The 20189-nt window shown below is 44.4% G+C and overlaps 1 protein-coding gene across 1 annotated transcript; it reads right to left on the bottom strand.

Annotated features, from left to right (window-relative positions):
- Positions 1-15802: 15802 nt before the first annotated feature.
- On the bottom strand, positions 15803-20007 carry LOC144667625 (protein Tob1-like). Its single transcript, XM_078529098.1, has 2 exons — positions 19800-20007; positions 15803-17830 (listed from the first exon to the last, which is right to left on the bottom strand). The coding sequence occupies exon 2, from the start codon at positions 17646-17648 to the stop codon at positions 16677-16679; it is 972 nt and encodes a 323-aa protein (XP_078385224.1). The 5' UTR covers positions 17649-17830; positions 19800-20007; the 3' UTR covers positions 15803-16676.
- Positions 20008-20189: the final 182 nt, after the last annotated feature.

The following is a 20189-nucleotide window of genomic DNA, read 5'->3' as shown; positions in this document are numbered from 1 at the left end:
TGCCAGCCCTTAGAAAGAGTCGTCCAATTGGTCCCATTCCCTGATTTTTCTCCATGATCCTGCATTTTTTTTCTCCTGGGGAGTTGTCCCCCTTGGCTTGTTTGCGAGCACTCACTCGCTAACTCCACAAATTCACACCCAGTGTTAGCAGATTAAAAAGGTGTTGAGAGTCTGGGAAAGGCAGGGCCATGGGAGCAGTCAGTTCTGGAACGTACACAAACGGTTGAAAATTCTAGGGGACTGAATCAAAACAAAAGACTTCAAAGAGTGTAAATGAGATTATGAAGCAGCAAGAGCTGTGTGCTGATCCCAGTATACGATCAGCTCCTTTTGACTGGAATGAGAAGCAGCTGTTTGCTGACTACAGGGATGCAGGTGCGGCTAAAACTACAAAGAAAACTCCGAGTCAGGCTTAGAAGCAAAGATCAGCTGCTTTCCATTTGCAGAATCATCATCTACGCTTACAGTTCTCTCACTGTGGGTCAGCTGTCCCAGCCTCTCTATAATGTGCGTTACAAAAACTAAACAACAGGTTTTCATTAGAGCATCTCAGGGTGAATTTCAGATATTCCAATCAAAACACTCAATAGCTTGCTTTAATTGGTCAGGACACTTCCATCTCATTTTCCTTATGCTATACAGACTCAAGGTCCCTCTGCAATGTCCCATCAAACCCCACTCAACTTTCAATGGCATTACCATCACTGAATCCCCCACTATCAAAGTCCTGGTGGTTATAATTGACCAGAAGTTGAACTGGACCAGCCATATAAATACTGTGGCTACAAGAGCAAGTTGGAACTGGGAATTCTGCAATGAGTCACTCACCTCCTGACTCCCCAAAGCCAGTCCACCATCTACAAGGTACAAGTCAGGAGTGTGATGGAATACTCTCCACTTGCCTGGATGAGTGCAGCTCCCAGCAACGCTCAAGAAGCTCAACATCATCCAGGACAAAGCAGCCCTGCTTGATTGGCACCACATCCACAAACATTCACTCCCTCCACCATCGGCACACAGTGGCAGCAGTGTGTACCATCTAAAAGATGCACTGCAGCAACTCACTGAGAAGGATAAGGGCAGCAGGTACATGGGAACACCAACAACTGCAAGTTCCCCTCCAAGCACACACCATCCTGATTGCAAACTATATCACCATTCCATCACTGTCGCTGGGTCAAAAACCTGGAACTCCCTCCCTATAGCACTGTGGGTGTACCTACACCACATGGACTGCAGCGGTTCAAGAAGGCAGCTCACCACCACCTTGTCAAGGGCAATTAGGGATGGGCAACAGATGCTGCCCTTGCCAGTGATGCCCACATCCCATGAAAGAATAAAAGAAACATTCCCAGGACAGGTACAGCATGGGTTAGATACAGAGTAAAGCTCCCTCTACACTGTCCCCATCAAACACTCCCAGGGCAGGTACAGCACGGATTTGGTACAGAGTACCACTTGCTCTATACCCTGTCGCAGTGATGAGTTGGTTCTTGGTTCCTGGATGTTTGGGATATGGTGCTGTAGCCCAATCCCTGCTCATATTTACTGGAGATTGCAGTCTGTATTGGAAATCTAATCACTTGTCTTCTCATGTTTTCACTGCCATTGTTCTAACGGATTGGGTGAATGTCTGATTTGAGGGCTGGGAGATCGTGATTGACACACTAACTATATTGATTTGGATTTGTTTCCTGTGCGTACAGAGTGCAATATCACAGTGAACACTGCATCCATGAGATTTCTCTGGACCTGGTATCCATGAGACACTCCGTTTGGGTCACATGGGGGATATGATTGGTGGCAGGGCGCGTGAAATTGGTCTGTGATAGGAGTGCAAAATGGACTTGTTTTTAATCATAAAATCTCACAGCACAGAAGGAGGCCATTTGGCCCATCGTGCCTGTGCCAGCCCTGTGAAAGAGGTGTCAGCTTGGTCCCACTCTCTCTCTGCTCTTACCCCATAGCCCTGTAAATTTCTCCTTTTCAATTATTATCCAATTCCCTTTTAAACGTTTGGACTGAATCTACTTCCAACACCCTTTCAGGCAACACATTTCTGATCACAACAGCAAAAACTTTATATTGCACCTTTAACTTAGTAAACCAGCCCGGGATGTTTCACAGGGGCAGTTATCAGACAATATTTGACACCAAGGCACATATTCAATGACCCAGCCTCTGCTGTTCTCTGAGGTAATGAACGCCAAAGATTAACGACCCTCTGGGAGGAGACATTCCCCCTCAGCGCCGTCATTCTCAGTTTTGAAATTTGAATTAGCCCTCAGCCTCAACAACTTTGGAGCCGAAAGTTGCACAGAGAAATCAGAGACTTTAAAAATGTGTTTTTATGCATTTTATTTGAACTGTTCTGGTTATTAGTTATGAGTATTTGAGAGGGGGTAAGGGCTCGTTGACTGTGTAGGGTGGTTAGAGATGGGAGGCTAAGGAAGCAGAGAATCTTACAGCACAGAGGAGGCCATTTAGCCCATCTTACCTGTGCCAGCCCTTCAAAAGAGTTGTCCAATTTAGCCCCATAGCCTTTTTTATCCCCACAACCTTGCAAAGCATAGTGATTATATCACTATTCCAGCAAGCCAGATATCTGGGCAAATTAAAAAACAACTTTAAAAACAAATTCAAATCCCATCATGGCATTTTGTGAATCTGAATTCAGCTTCAAGAAAAACTGTCTCAAGTGACCATGAAACTGTTGGATTGTCCATTGTAACCAACTGGTTCACTAGTGTCCTTTAGGGAAGGAAACCTGCTGTCCTTACCTGATCTGGGACCTTTTGTGACTCCAGACCCACACTAATGAAGTTGAGGAGAATTTGTTTTTACACAGCGAGGTATGATGATCTGGAATGTGCTGCCTGAAAGGCTGGTGAAAGCAAATTCAATAGTAACTTTCAAAAGGGAATTGGATAAATACTTGAAAAGGAAAATTTTCAGGGTTATGGGGGTAGAGAATAGGGTGTGGAACTAACTGAATGGCTGTTTCAAAGAGCTGACATTGACACATTGGTCCAAATCTGTGCTGTAGGATTCTATGATTCAATGTCCACTGAAGCGGCCTATCAAGTCCCTCAGTTGTATCAAACCACTCCAGCAATTCAAGGTGAAGGCTCTCCACCACCTTCTCAGGGCAACAAGGAATGGGCAATAAATGCCAGTTTTGCCAGTAGAGCCCACATCCCATGAATGAAAGAAAACATCAGTGATACTCGTCGTTGAGGAACAGCAAACCTATTTTGATTCCGGGAGAATATGGGAGTGCCCAGCAGAGCAAATGCTCAGTCAGGAGTTTCTCGACACCAAGTAACCAGATCAGAATGTGCTGCAGCTTTGCCTTATAAAGGGAGGTAATAAACCCTGAGCCACCACCCATGCCTCAGTCTCCATATCCGGCCACTCCACATTTCAGGAGCACAGCAAGAGGGGTAAGTCTGTCTCTTCAGCTGATTCAGAGGAAGGGTCAGAGTTCATCCAGATCATAAATTCAGCTTTTCCAGAAGGGAAATTGAGCCACACAAGCCTGGACTCGATTACTGCTGTCACTCCGAAAGCACATCGAGTTACCTCTGCACTTCTGTTACTGCATCTCCATGGAGCTGTAATGAGGAAATGGAGGAAAGCCAACAGCTTATATAAATGAAAGCCTCTTATTGGCAGGATAAGGATGACCTTACCAACAACATTCCTTTTAAAGACAACAAACCCTCCAGCAGGACCCGTTAAAGAGAAAAGGCTAGGTTTCAACTCCTGCCTCTCACTGACAGTCAGAGTCCAGCCCAAACTCAGCAAGGTGTATGAGTTGACAGGTGGGAGCAAGTGTTGCAATGCCAGAGCCCCTTCTGATGCGAGGGTAACCCGCGGCTCTCGTGTCTGTTCCCGGGTGGGTGTCAAGCTCTACTGGAAGAAAGGATGGGAGTTCTCCCCATGTGTCCTGGACCAACATTCCTCCTTCAAATAACACCACAAGAAAAAACAGATTAACTGGCTCCTTGTGGAATCTTACTGTGCCCAAAAACGGTTGCTGCATTTCCCTACATAATAAATCACTGCCCCTTCAAAGTAATTCATTTTAACTTTTTCCGATTGTGAAAACAAGTGGTATTGGGCAGGTCGTGTTATACATGTCTCCTTAGTCATGGGGCATATATTTAATGAATTCTGCGCATTACAGCGTTGCCAGGAGTGGAAAATCACCCACATTATGCAAAGCACGGAGACTTGTTTTGCCTAATCTTGTTCAATTTGAATGTGAGTTTTTAGTTCTATTACAATGGGTTAAAAACTTGGAACTCCTTTCTTAACAGCATTGTGGGTGTACCTACACCAGACGGCACAGAAACAGGCCATTCAGCCCAAGCAGTCCATGCAGGGACTGGAGCGGTTCAATAAGGCGGCTCACCACCAACATCCCAATTAGGGATGGACAATAAACCCCGGCCTTATTTGCCAGCTCACATTCCAGGAACAAAAAATCTCCACCAAAGTGGAATTTAACTTTTAAACTGTCTTTGTTTTGCTGATAATCTTTGTGATGATTGAAAGAAAAATAAAGCAAAAGCATAAGAATGTAAGAACTAGGAGCAAGAGTAGGCCACTCGGCCCCTCCAGCCTGCTGCACCATTCATTACAGTCATGGTTGATCTGATTATGGCCTTAACTCCACTTTCCTGTCTGTCCCCCATAACCCTCGACTCCTGCGTAGATCAAAAACCTGCCTAACTCAGCCTTGAATATATTCAACGACCCAGCCTCTACTACTCTCTGGGAAAGAGAATTCCAAGATTAACAACCCCTGTGCAAAGAAATTCCTCCTCATTTCCATCTTAAATGGGAGACCCCTTACTTTGAAACTGTGCCCCCTAGTTCTAGATTCCCCCACGAGGGGGTTTGTGTTTCCATAGTGACTTCACCAACTCGGGATATCCTAAAGTGCTTCACAGCCGATGAAGTAATTTGGAAGTGTAGTCACTGTTGTAATGTAGGAAATGCAGCAGCTAATTTGTGTACAGCAAGATCCCACAAACAGCAATGTGATAATGGCCTGGTAATTTGTTTTTAGTGATGTTGATTGAAGAATAAATATTGGCCAGGACATGGGGAAGAACTCCCCTGCTCTTAAAATATTGTCATGGAATTTTTACTGATAGGAATAGGATTGCTTCCACCAAAGCCTATAGGGGTAGTCTTTAATGTCTCGTGCTGTGAACAAGGGGCCAGAGAAGAGAGGCCGCAGGGAGCAGGACAAGCAGTGGGTCTCCCGCTGGCTGTTGGCTCACTGTTGCAGTGGTGTGTGTAGGCCTGGCTCAGGTCAGGTCACTCTGGCAGCCTGGGACATGCATTCCTCTTGCTCCAGTTAGGTTTGGTACCCTCCCTGCCCCCAGCCAGTGCATTGATACTGCAGCAGTGACTTTTTAATCCCAGTGACTCTGCTTGTGTCTGATCCATGGCCCCAGTGAGGAAGGACAGGGTGGTGGGGGGGGTGGAGATTGAGGTCCAAGTAGCTTCATTGGAAACACAGAAGTAAAGATTGTATCTGTGGCATGAATAATTTCTAAATTAGGAGTGCTGAACTCCTTCAGCAAACATGTGGTTCTGGCCTGTGTTACAACGTGACTGCACATTCCTCATTGTGTAATCTCTCTCACATGCACTCGAAATATCAGAAGGACACTGCCCTTTCACATTTGGTACCTGGCTTCTAATCTACTCCACACAGATGACAGGATCTGTCTTTGGACATTATGACACGTAATGAGCTTGTGACAATTTCTGTCCAATTCTAAACATGAATGAAAAGAAAACCACAATTTATGCTGACAAGAATTGGCAATCTCTTCAAAGAAAGTTTTACTGTGAATCTAACCCATGCAAAAACTTTACTTTATAATTTTACTCATCTGTTTCTGAATTATGGGCCGTATTTATCGTCCATCCCTAGTACAGTTCCCAATGCTGGCGGCGGGGGAGGGGGGGGTATTCCCAGAGTTTTATCACATGACCTCCTTGCACCAAATGCTTCACCTCCACACTCATCCCATTGGTTGTCTATGTCCACCCTTGCGATGCCCCACATTTCCAGCCAATGAGAAATCAAACAGACTTCCCTCCAACTGATTGGATGATTCTTGACCGTCAGTCAGTCTTTTCCTTCCCATCACCAACATTTTTATAACTCAAAATATTTTAAACTTTAAAAAAAAAATTCTGCAATGATTTTTCACCTGGGATAATCGAAGAATTGTCCTGAGGATTCATCTGCAATTCCTGGAAACACCAGGGTAATCCTTGAGGTTGGCAACCCTAATCCTCAGTTGTTAGGGGACATCAGAAGCAGTGGGACCCAACCACAGTGTGGATTGGCAGTGGGGTCAATGGACCAGCTTCCCTGAAAGACATTAGCTGATGTTTACTGTAATCCAGCTATTTTCTCTAACCCTGTGCTGTACCTGCCCTGGGAGTGTTTGATGGGGATGGTGCAGAGGGAGCTTTACTCTGTATCTAACCTCGTGTTGTATGTGCCCTGGGAGTGTTTGACGGGGACAGTGTAGAGGGAGCTTTACTCTGTATCTAACCCCGTGCTGTACCTGCCCTGGGAGTGTTTGATGGGGACAGTGTAGAGGGAGCTTTACTCTGTATCTAACCCCGTGCTGTACCTGCCCTGGGAGTGTTTGATGGGGACAGTGTAGAGGGAGCTTTACTCTGTATCTAACCCCGTGCTGTATCAGTCCTGGGAGTGTTTGATGGGGACAGTGTAGAGGGAGCTTTACTCTGTATCTAACCCCGTGCTGTACCTGCCCTGGGAGTGTATGACGGGGACAGCGCAGAGTGAGTTTTACTCTGTATCCAACCCCGTGCTGTACCTGCCCTGGGAGTGTATGACGGGGACAGTGTAGAGGGAGCTTTACTCTGTATCTAACCCTGTGCTGAGCCTTCCCCTCAAGGTGTCTGATGTGAACCAGGCCCAACATTATGCAGTTAATGAAACAGTGTATCTGGCTGTTCTGGTGTTAGAACCACTATCATTACAATGGTTGTGAGATGACGCCTGGGCCCATCTAACATGCTGGAAAATCAGTATGACGCGGTCTAAGAGTTTTAGCCTGTCTCAGGACTCTGAGTGCAGCATCATTTTCAATTGCACATATTTCTTAGAGCACAGAAAGGGCCACCTGCGATCACTCTGTCTAAATATGGAGAGCCACAGGAAAGACACATTTTTTTCTATTATATATTTAGCTCTCGAGGACAGCTAAACTATAAATAACAAACATTGGTCATGGTCTTTCTGGGCCAACTTTGATGACACATAATAATCATGTTGGTGATTTCCACCCTGGCCTAGCTCAGGATCTTTCAACTTTCAAATTAGATAAACTCACAGGATCTTTGTAGCAATGGGATTGATATTTTTTCAGTTGTTTCAATCAATCCTGACCTTTTAAAATCAGTAATACTGTGTTAAGGTTGCCAGCTCTGATTAGATGTATTCCTGGAGATTTCGTCACATTCTCTCCCACCTTCACTAACCTGCTACCCCCCACCCCCCCACCAGCACCCCCATCACGTCCATCCTTGAGGTGTCTCACCCCTACCTGGTCACACCATGTCCATCTCAGTGCCCTGTCCTAAGGATCCTGCTACTGTTCATCTGACATGTTCATCCTCACAGCACCCCAACTCCACAGCCAATTAGAAAGCAGACAGACTATTCATGACTCAGTTGGATGATTCTTGATTCTCAGTCAAACAGCCTTCATTCCCCAAACTCCTATAACTGAAAAAACATGTTGAATGAAAGTGAAATTATTTTTGGCCCATTCCACTGCTTTATCTCTTGGGCTTTTGCTCAGTGTCCAGTCTTCAAACCCCAGAACTCAAATCCAGAGCAGGGGAGTGGGGAGAGTAAGTGGGTGTGATGATGTGGGGAGGAAATCTGAGATTAAGCATAAAACACAACGCTAAGACATGTCAGAGAAAAATAAACATCGGGCCCAATGAGTCCGGCTGTATCATGTGCCTGCTTGGAATTATGGTGTCAGTGTTGGCTCAATGGGTAACACAACCTCGGAGTCAAGATCCATTGCAGAGACTTTAGCAGAAAATCTGGACTGACACTCCCGCGCAGTGCTGAGGGGGAGCTGCACTGCCAGAGGTGCCACCTTCTGGATGATATATTAACCGAGGTCCTTCTGCCCTTCAAGTGGATGCAAAAGCTCCCATGGCAGTATTTGAAGAGCAGCAGCGGAGTGCACCCACCGTGTCCTGGTCAATATTAATCACAGCCAACATTGCTGAAAACATCATATGGCCATTATTTCAATGCTGCGTGTGGGAGCTTGCTGTGCAGAAATGGGCCACCACATTTTCTACATTACAACTATGGCTACTCTTCAAAAGTGCTTCACTGGCTGTAAAGTGTTTTGGGGTATCCTGAGATGGCTATAGAAATGCAGAGTCTTTCCTTTTCCTTGTGATTTTAACTCAGAGGTTGCAGCAAGGTCAAAGTGCAGAGTTTAATCGCCCAGTGTTCCATTTTTCAGCTGGTGCACTGGAACATTTGGGCCCAGGAGCCAAGAATTCCTTGGCGAAGCTGGGACTCTCTGGGTTAACAGCTGGGAACAAATCCCTGCTATCTGGCCAAGTGGTTGCATATGGATTCCTTTTCCACTCTACCTTGGCAATTCCAGACATGAGGAATGTTTAAATCTGTTTCACATCTGCTTCAAACTGTGCACACTGGCCCTATCTTACTCACTGAGCAGGCTCCTCTGTATTTGAGTGCTCCAACCTTACACCCACTCCCAAAACTCAGATTTATAGATGTTTACAGCACAGGGGGCCATTTGGCCCATCATGTCTGCACCAGTCAACAAAGATCTGACTACAGTAAGCCCATTCTCCAACGCTTTGCCCATATCTCTGGAGGCTATGGCAACGCAAGTGATTATCTAAATACATAAATGTTACGAGAGTTTCTGACTCAACCACCCTTTCAGTCAGAGTTCCAGACTCCACCACCCTCTGGGAGAAAAAAATTCTCAACTCCCCTCTTAGCCTTCTACGTCTTACCTTAAATCTATGCCCCCTGGTTATTGACCCCTCTACTAATGGAAAATGTGCCATCCTATCCACCCTATCTATGCCTGTCATAATCTTATACTCCTCTATCAGGAGTGTTAATGAGAGTAATACATGTGATGTGGTCGACATGGACTTTAGCAAGGTCCCTCATGGCAGACTGTCTTACTTGTCAAGTAAGAGTCCATGGGATCCAAGGCAAAGTGGCATATTGGATCCAAAAATGGCTGAGAATCAGGAAGTGTAACATAAACTGTAACAATCTCTCACCATGGTTTAAACACTAACACAGAAAGGTGGGATTTGTTAAAAACAGCACCAAATTTAAACTTACTGATTGAACAGCGCAGCCCTTTTCGTACAATAACAAACTAGCCAACCATATCTTACCAGATTTTCGAATCTTTAGTGGTTATGATCATTATATCATAAGGTTTAGGATGACAGTAGAAATGACATTGGTCAATCCAGAGTAAGGATAATCAATTGGCAGAGACCGGACTTCAATGGGCAAGATCTGAGCTGGGCCAGGTAGACTGGATCCAAAGGTTGGCAGGAAAAACACTAACTGAACAATGGGCTACCTTCAAAGAGGAGATGATTCAGGCACAGTCAAGGTATGTTCCTTGAAAAGGAAAGGGTAGGATAAACAAATCCAGAGCTCCCTGGATGACAAAGGAGATAGAAATTAAGTTAAAGAAAAAGTGTCCTTATGGCAGGTGTCAGGTAACAAATACAACTGAGAACCAAGCTGAATACAGAAGGCTCAGAAGGGATGTGAAAAAGCAAATACGAGAGGTAGAGAGGGATTATGAGAAAAGACTGGCAGCTAACATAAAAGGAAATCCCAAAGTACTCTATAAGCACATCAATAGTAAAAGGGTGGTAAAAGGAGGAGTAAGGCCAATTAGGGACCAAAAAGGGGTTTTTACACACAGAGCCAGGAGGCACGGCTGAGGTGTTAAATGAACACTTTGCATCTGTTTTTATCTACGAGGAAGAAACTGCCCAGGCCATGGTGACAGAGGAGGAAACTCAGTCACTTAGAAGGGTGTAAAATTGATAAGGAGGAGGTATTGGATAAGCTGTCGGTACTTAAAGTTGCTAAGGCACCGGAACCAGATGAGATGCATCCAAGAATATTGAAGAAAGTGAGAGTGGAAATTGCAGAGGCACCGGCCATAATCTTCCTCCTTTGGGGGGAGGTGCCAGGGGACTGGAGAATTGCAAACATTATGCCCTTGTTCAAAAAGGTTGTAAAGATCTGCCCTGCAATTACAGATCAGTCAGTTTAACTTCGGTGGTGGGGAAACTTCTAGGAACAGTTATTCAGGATAGAATTAATAGTCACATGAAAAAATGTAGATCAATTCAGAAGAGTTAGCATGGATTTGTTAAAGGAAAATCGTGTCTAACGAACTTGGGAGTTTTTTTGAAGAGGTAACAGAGATAGTCGATTAGGGCAAAGCCATTGATGTGGTGTATATGGACCTCCAAAAGACATTCAGTACAGTGCCACACAACAGACTTGTAGGAATAGAAGGGACAGTAGCAATGTGGATACAAAATTGGCTGAGGGATAGGAAACAGAGTTATGGTTAATGGATATTTTTCAGGCTGGAACGAGGTTTGTAGTGGAGTTCCCCAGGGGTTGGTATTGGGACCCTTGCTTATATATATATATATATATATATATATATATATAAATAAAAAAATGATCTAGATCTTGGTGTGCAGGGGATAATTTCAAAGTTTGTGGACGACAAAACTTGGGGTCGTTGTAAACTGTGAGGAAGACAGTGTAGAACTTCAAAAGGACATTGACATATTGGTAGAGTGGGCAGATAGGTGGCAGATGGAGCTCAATGTGGAGAAGTGTGAGGTCAAACACTTAGGTACAAAGAACACGGAGAGACAGATGAGGAATTTCTTCTCTCAAAGGGTAGTGAATCTGTGGAATTCTTTACTGGAGAGGGCTGTAGAGGCTGGGTCATTAAGTATATTCAAGGTTGAGATAGACAGATTTTTAATCAGTAAGGGAATCAAGGGTTATGGGGAAAAGGCAGGAAAGTGGAGTTGAGGGTTATCAGATCAGACATGATCTCATTGAATGGTGGAGCAGACTCAATGGGCCAAATGGCCTACTTCTGCTCCTACATCTTATGGAGGCAGTATAAAATAAAGGATACTATTCTAAAGGGTGTGCAGGAGCAGAGAGACCTGGGTGTATATGTACTTAAGTCATTAAAGGTTGCAGGACAGGTAGAGAGAGATGTTTATAAAGCTGTAAGTATTCTCGGCTTCATTAAAAGGGGCATAGGGTACAAGATCAGGAAGGTTATGATGAACTTATATAAGACACTGGTTAGGCCTCAGCTGGTATTGTGTACAGATTGGGGCCACACTATAGGAAGGATGTGAATGCATTGGAGAGTGCAGAAGAGATTTACGAGAATGGTGCCAGGGATGAGACACTTCAGTTATGAGGAAAGATTGGAGAAGTTGGGACTGTTCTCCTTGGAGAGGAGGAGACTTGATAGGAGTTTTCAAAATCATGAGGGGTCTGGACAGTGTCGACAGGGAGAAACTGTTCCCGCTCGTAAATGGATCAAGAACCAGAGGACACAATTTTAAAGTGTTTTGCAAAAGAAGCAAACATGAGGTGAGAAAAAACTATCACATAGCGAGTAGTTAGGGTTTGGAATGCACTGCCTAGAAGTGTGGAGGCAGGTTCAATTGAGGCATTCAAGAGGGCATTAGATGATTATCTAAATAGAAACAACAAGCAGGGGTAAAGGGAAAAGTCCAAATGACCTCCACCCTGTAACAATTGAGATTGAGGTTATACAGTTAGCGCAAAAAGCTTTAATATAGGTTTCTAATTATGGTCACTGCTACTAACACCATCATTGGTTTTATACAAAGCCTCACTGACCTGTGGCATTAAGGATGAAGTCTCCAAGGTTTCATCCTTGACGCCTTCCCATCCTCACTTGTAGGTTCTCCTTCCTTGACCCTAACTGCAAATAGTCAGCTTTCATGTGTAAGCACCTGATAACCATTTTCACGTCCAGCCTGCACTCCATGATCATTTGTCTGGCTATTTGGTCTAGTGTCAAGTATATAAATGAGCCAGGTTTGTTTTTAACTGCTTTTTAACAAGACCAATGCCAATTTGCTTGAATGGACCCAGGAGCTTTGCACCCAAGATCCATGTCCCATTCTTTCAACCTACTCCAGCTTCTAACTTGTGACCCGCTCCATTCTCGAACTGAGGTTCTCTGGAAAGACAATAGCGGAGGTACGTCATTTAACTAGTGATCCAGGGGCTTGGGGCAGACTTTTAAATCCCACCATGGCAGCTGGTAGAATGTACATTTAATTAATAAAATCAGGAATATAAAGCTAGCCTCAGTAATGGTGACCATGAAACTATTGTCGATTGTCATAAAAACCCATCTGCTTCACTATTATACTTTGGAGAAGGAAATCTGCCATCCTTACCTGGTCTGGCCTACATGTGACTCCAGACCCACAGCAATGTGGTTGACTCTTAACTGCCCTCTGAAATGGCCTAGCAAGCTACTCAGTTCAAGGGCAATTAGGGATGGACAACTAATATTGGACTTGCCAGCAATGCCCACATCCCATGAAAGAATTAAATTTAAACCTCATGTCCAATTTAACACCTACTTCTACCTCTGAACTAGTGTCTAACTCTTGTCTCTTCTACCACTGAAGATCTCATCCATGCCCTAATCACCTCCAGACACTCCTTCCCCCTTACCCTCCCCCATCCTAACCCTGAACAAAGTCCCACTCTTCCAACATGGTTAGACTGGCTCCCAGCTCCCCAAATTCAAAAACTTCAGAATGGAAACTCTGAATGGTAAAATTAAGATTCATCACTGTAGTATTAGGGTATTTGGGACTGTAATGGTTAATATGGGACCAGGGAAACAGTACCACCCACATTATGATGTAGTCACATGGGAATAGTAGAGTGTAGTGGAGAGTCTGGTAGAAATTGGAATGAAGATAGCACCTAGGTAGGTCTCCATCCTTATATATATGTTATTAATAAACAGTTATTGTTCAACCATACAAGCCACAAGAAAGTGGAATTCAACCCAGAGAAGTGAGGTAATGCATTTGGGGAGGAAAGGAATACACAATAAATGGGAGGATAGTGAAAGGTGTAGAGGAAGTAAGGGGCCTTAGAGTGAGTGTACACAGATCCACAAAGGTAGGGCAGGTCAATAATGTAGTTAAGGCATATGGAATACTTTCCTTTATTAGCTGAAACATTGAATGCAAGAGCAGGGAGGTTATGCTGGAACTATAGAAAACACTAGTTAGGCCACAATTTGAGTAATGTCTGCAGTTCTGGTCATTACTGAAAGGATGTAATTTATTAAAGAGGGTACAGAGAAGATTTATGAGGATGTTGCTAGGACTGGAAAATTGTAACTATGAGGGAAGATTGCATAGGCTGGGGTTGCTTCCCTTGGATCAGAGGCGGCTGAGGGGAGATTTGTACAAGGTTATGTGGGGCCTGGATACAGTACATGGGAAGGACCAGTTTCCTTTAGTGAGTTCAATGACTAGGGGGCATAGATTTAAAGTGATTGGTAGAAGGATTAGAAGAGATATGAGGAAAAAGCTTACACGTAGTGTGGTAAGGGTCTGGAGCACTCTGCCTGAAAGGGTAGTAGACACAGAAACCCTCAACTTGTTTAAAAAGGTGTCTGAATAGACACCTGAAGTCCCATAACCTCCAGGGCTACAGACCAAGTGCTAGAAAATGGGATTAAAGTGGGGGCTCATTTTCCAGCTGGTACACATGGGCACAGTGGCCTCCTTCTGTGCTGTAAATTCTTCTACATTTTCTAAACATCTGAAATGGGGGAATGTGGGGGAGTGGTTAAATGCAAATTGCACCGAGTCAGCATGGAAACAATGGGCTGAATGGCCGTCTGTGCTGTCACGCTTCTATGATAAGGCTCAAAGCACACAGTGGAAGCAAGTTTTAATCTGCCAGGAGTGCACAGACTGCAGCATACAGTTTTTTAAAAATCACCCTTTTGGAACTAAATCAGTTTAGAGTTTAATGCAATCCCCCCCATGCCCACTTGTTAATTGTCAGGACTACAGTCAAATACTAATATTGCCATCTTTGTTGCATGTGTGGGCATTCTTACTTCTAAATGGTGGTGAATAACTTTCAGAGCCAGCACAGATGAGATGATTGGGCTCCTCTGCTAGAATATACAACTGCAATGTGGTTCTAGAGATGCAGATTTTATGGAAACAACAGAGCAGAGTTTAAAAGCTCTCTTACACAGGAGAATTGTTTTGCCACAGACTTTCCCTCACCCTGCCGATCAGCACATTATTTGGTTTGTTGTTTTAAAATACACACTTATACCATTTCTGCTCTCTTGAGCAAGTGCTAAGAACGTAACACTGATCCAACAGGTGTTAGGTTCGTCCCCCAATCAGTCCAATGAACAAGGGGTTGCCAGACAAAGCTGCTATGCCTCCCTCAGTTGCATAGTCTGCCACCTATCACTGTCCATGCTCACACATTAAGATCCACATTGGCAAGGGAATGATGCTCAAACTGAAGCTGTCAAAGTGCAGCTACTTCATCCCATTCCACCTAAAGCATCAACTCCAACAGGAAAAGCAGGATTTACTTCAGCTCAAAACTATTTTTACTCAGAGGAAAGCCCCCCCCTCCTAAAGCAAGCAGCAGCAAATGTCATTGTGCAGCATTAAAACCACTGCAACACAGTTGAAATTTTATTTCTACAAAAATGCAGAGGCCAGTGTCTCATAATGAGACACGTCCATCCTTTACAGTTCACACACCAACCACACAGACGACATATGCCATTTTGTTTGTACATTGTGCAGCTAATGCTTATGTAATGGAACAATTGGCACAGGGCATCTGCACACAAATGAAAACACAGCCTCATTCACCAGGCTGGTCAAGACAAAAAGGTACAAATGCCAGTTACAGAAAGCATAGAAACAAGGAGGCCATTCAGCCCCAAGAGCCTGTTCCCCCCATTCAATTAGATCATAACTGATCTGTACCTCAATTCCATCTACACATCATTGCTCCATTTCCCCAGATTTCCTAACACAAAAGAAATCTAGCAATTCTATTCTCAAATGTTAACTGTCCGCTAAGCCACAGCCTTGTTGGGAAGAGTTCCAGATTTCTATCAGCCTGTGGAAGTAGTACTCTGTTTCACTCTTGAACAAGCTAACTCTAACTTTAAGGATATGCATCCCTCCACCCCCTTGCTCTCAATACTCCTTAAGATCAAATAGTTTCTCTGTATCTATCCTCTCAAAGCCACAATCATTTAAGACATCTGAACTAGATCACAGAACCTTCTAGAAGAGAATACTATCAGCTTATTTTCTTTTTAAAAAGGCTGAACAGATCAGTAGAACACAGATCCTCTGCTCCATAGTTTATTTTGGGCAACTCAATTTATAAATCTTGGTTTAAAAAAATCAGATGCAACACCAATTAGTTTATTTTGGGAACTGTGCAGAATTGAAAAGAAAAATTTGAAGAAATATTATGACCAAGAATTTGAATGTGCAGGTCTTCACCTACAGTAACTGGTTTTACATAATGGTGTATTTAACAATATGAAGCAGAGGAAAAGAAGCCCAAGACATGTAATTTTTGAATTATTTTAATACAAACTTTTACCAATATAAACTATCTCAGTCCCTCTTAACAGGTAAGACACAGACTCAAAATACTTTGTTATACTGTTTTTATCAAGTATTGCACAAGGTAGGTACAAAATTAATATTTACGATTACATTTGTCCATAATATATAGCAAAAAAAATTTATTTTTACTTTTTTTAAACTCTTAACAGAAAATACAACTCTCATGTTTTTCCAAAAAAAGCTGAAATTTCTACACTTTAAACACCATCACTAAGGAATATCCTGTACACAATCTTAAGAGTAGCTTGATGCCTCTGAATATGGATTTATTTTTTTTACAACGATTTGTAAAAAAAAATAGAATGCAAGCTATCGCAGCCATCACAGATCACTGAAGTAGTAAAAAGATATAAATGCAATACCGTGTTGTAGAAACAATATATACTCTGATATTTTACAAACTTCATACTAAATTAAATTATACAATTACAAAAAGACCAGAAATCCCACTTTTATTAGTGCCAATTGTTAAATCAGCCCATGTCCTGTCCAAGTGTAAATACTGTTTGAGGAGGTCTCATCTCCACAACATTTTTCTTTTTTTCTTTTTTTTTATTTTTAAAAAGGTACACAGTCCATATAAAATCATTTTTGTGCTTGGTTGGCAAAAACAAAACTTTCTGATGCTTCTTAAATAACCAAGCGCCAAACTACAAGCTTATTTCCCCCCCATTCCAAAAAACATTTGTAAAAAAAGAAAAAAGTTATCTCAAGGGGATTAAGGGGGAAAACACCCTTGGGTTCAATTAATTTTAAACTTTTACAATTAGAGCTTAATATTTAATTATAATGTATCGAATTTCCTCCCCCCCTTTTTAATTAGCCATGACAGGTTGGAACTGCTGGTTAGAATACTGCATGTTACTGAGGCTGAAATTCAGACCATCAACAAAGGATTTCTCATTGAGGCCTCCATAGGCAAACATATCAAAGGCATTACCATACTGGAGAGGGCTGAGATTTAGGGGACTCTCCCCTGGGAACATTGCACTGGTACCACTCTGCCCCTGGATGCCAGGGAAAACAAACTCCTTGGCATTGGGAGAGAGGGCTGAAGTCTTCTGCTGTTGCTGCTGGCTGCCCACACCAAGCCCATAGAGAGACTGCATGGATGACGACATGCTTTTCTGCTTCAGCAGGTTATTCATGTTCAAGCCAAGGTTAGTGGGGGATGCGCGAGCGACCTTGTTGCGGCCACTGCTCTTCATTTTGGTCGAGCCGAACTTTGTAGCAGCAAAAGTGGCAGTGGTGAATGTTAAAGGCTGGGCGGAACGAGGCATGAAAGTGGGGCTCACGGCAGCAGAGTGACCAAATGGGGGAGATGGGGAGCTGGATACAGATGAGCCCCCAGCTGGGTCACAAATGGGCATAAAGACCTGGGCCTCAGGGTTGAAGCTGTTTTTGATTTCTTTGTCCAGGTCTGTCCCAGTATCATTGTTATCATCCACATACAGCACCTTGATGGGCCCCTTCTCTCCAATCTGATACGACACCTCGAAAGGGTCTATCCACACACTCAGGTCCTGAGGCAGGTTGTCACGAACATCCTTCATGTCCAGTCCACTTTCTTTGGCAGCTTGCTCGATGACGGGGTCAATAGCCTCCCCTATGTGTATACACCTGTACCCAGACCCTCTGTATGGTTTGTCTGGATACCAGTGACCTTCATATTTCTTCTTCAGCAGCCGTTCCAACTCCTCCCCAAAGATGTTGACTCGTCGCCTCGGGAGTTTGTTGTACAAATACGAGATGATAAAATTGAGTGCTACTTGGATTTCAAGCTGCATAGCTGCTCAATCACTAGAATGAGTTGTAAACTCTGCGTTGCAAACCAAAAGAAAATATATAATATATATTAACTCCTGAAAGGCAGTGTTTAAATCGCCTCAGATAGAAGCTTCAGGTTTCTTACAAAGTGCTGGTTAGGGTGGAATTTTTGTTTTCCTCAAGTGAGCAATGCTGTCTGTTCCTTGAAAGGGGGAAAAACAAAGGTAAGTAAGAAAAAGGGCAACATTTCAGTGTCATCATTTCAATGGCACTTCCATCCTCATGTTACAACAGAGTAATTTTGAATAATTCCTGCTTTGCAGTTTAATCTCAACATGTAGCTCCTCATTAAATGTTAAACCATATAAAGACAGAGGCTTACAATGACTGAAAAAATCCAATGTCCCAGCACCTCAAGTATTCTTTTAGAGCAACTCTGACTCAATTACAAATCAAATTAAAGCCAGATGGCTTTTAAAAAAAATTGACAACCTTCAAAATAAATCAAATACCTACGTCACAGATTGAGCAATTAAGCCAACTGTCCAATTGGAATTAGGAAAATAGATCCGAGGGCAGCAATCTGCAGAATCGGCACCATTGCTCAGGGATAAATAACATCTTCAAAATAACCATGCAACAAATCCAAAGGGGAAAAATCTGGGCTTTTAATTTTGTATAAAAGAATTGTTTGCTCAGAGGTGAGAGGTTATATTTGGAAAGGTCCCAGCTTCTTTTATGCTTCAGGTCTCATATTGACGTCAAACGCATGATTGTGAAGCGCACAGAATGAATGAACGTCACTGACTGCAAATACCAGGCAGAATGCAAATGATCAGATTAACCGTAAGCATGCCAGACACATAAGCAATAAACACATCAGTACAACAGAGTAGGCCCCGAACACAGGCCCTTCAATACCAAATCAAGAGATGCCATGCACTAGGGAGGGCACAGACACCCTTTAAATACCATACAGATTAAAACCAGGCACTATGCCAGCCCTTTAAATGCCACAGGCAGACTGCCAGCTAAATTACTAACCCTTTCATTCCAGCTACAGCAGGAGAGAGATTACACCCAGCAATCAGAGTTAATTGCCAGGAGGGCAGAGCAAGATTTCAAGGCTATTAGGAGTTAGAGATGGGAGCAAATAAATGTTCCATTTTATTAAAGGCTGCGTAATGTCCTGGGGGAGCAAGGACTGCCCCTTCATGGGTATTAAGAGTTACAGGCTTTTGGAGAGTACACACCAATGGAGAGGTAGGATAGATGAGGGTAGGGTCTGCCAGGGAGAGTAGGTGCAGGGTGGGGAGGGGTCCCCAGGCAGAGGGAGGGGAGAGTGGGAGGAAGGGAAGCAGTCCCCAAGTGAAGTGGGAAGAGCTATAAAACAGACCCTAGGAGGGACTGGGGAGGTCCACCAGGCAAAGTGGAAGGGTCTCCAGAGTGGGGGAAAAGGGGTCCCTAGGCAAGGGGGGAGGGGAAGAAAATGGGGGGGTGGAGAGTGCGCGGCGTCCCCAGGCAACGGGGGGGGGGGGGGGGGCTGGTGACAGGGGGGTCCCCAGGTGGTAGGGGTTGGGGGGGGGGGGGGGGGGGCAGGGGCGGGTGAGAGGGGTCCCCAGGCGGTTGGGGGTGGGATATTTGGGGGGGTGGGGTGGGGGGGGGGTGATGATGTTTGGGCAGTGGGAGGGACGTGGAGGAGGAGGGGGGATATTTTGGTTGGAGGGGGGGATATTTGGGGGAGGAGGAGGAGAGGTATATTTTGGGGGGAGGAGGGATGTCTGGGGGGGGAGGGGAATATTTTTTTGGGGGGGAATATTTTTGGGGGGGAGGGGAATATTTTTGGGGGGGAGGGGAATATTTTTGGGGGGGAGGGGAATATTTTTGGGGGGGGAGGGGAATTTTTTTGGGGGGAGGGGAATATTTGGGGGGAGGGAATATTTTTTGGGGGGGGGGGGGGGGTTGTGGAGAGAGGGGGGGATCGGGAGGGGGATCGGGATCAGTAACCGCCACTCCCAAGAAGCGGGACTTCAAATATCAGCGAGTCAACCGACCGAATGCGGCAACGGCCGCCTCCGCCTCCGCCTCCCCCTCCCCGGCCTCAGTCTCTCCCTCCTTCACCCCCTGTATCTCCTCAGTCGCCCGCAAGCGGAGAATGTTCTAGTACTTACTCGGATGTTCCGGCGGTGGTGCAAATGGACAGTCAGTGAGGGAGAAGTTCGTCGCGATTTTGTTTTTTGTTGTCCTATAATTTTTTTTTAAATATTCTTGGTGGTGTTATATTAATTTTATATATTTTATATAATTTCCTTCTTGTTGTGTGCAGCGCAGCTCCTCCACCACAGGTAGACTCCCTCCACCCGGGAGCGTTTACAACTCATTGCCATCGGCCCGCAGCGCACCGCTATTTATAGCCTCGCCCCCTCCGCGGCCCCTCGGCACCGGGAGGCGGAGCGGCTCGGCGGCGAAATACCCGGAACTACTTTATCATTATGCACGTCAAGGCAGTAGGTGGCACCCCACTGCTTTGAGCGGTTTCGATTGGTCATCAGGCGGGTACT

Source organism: Cetorhinus maximus, chromosome 24 (genome assembly GCF_964194155.1).
Source record: "Cetorhinus maximus chromosome 24, sCetMax3.hap1.1, whole genome shotgun sequence".
Taxonomy (NCBI): domain Eukaryota; kingdom Metazoa; phylum Chordata; class Chondrichthyes; order Lamniformes; family Cetorhinidae; genus Cetorhinus; species Cetorhinus maximus.
This window is presented reverse-complemented; position numbering and strand designations above follow the sequence as displayed.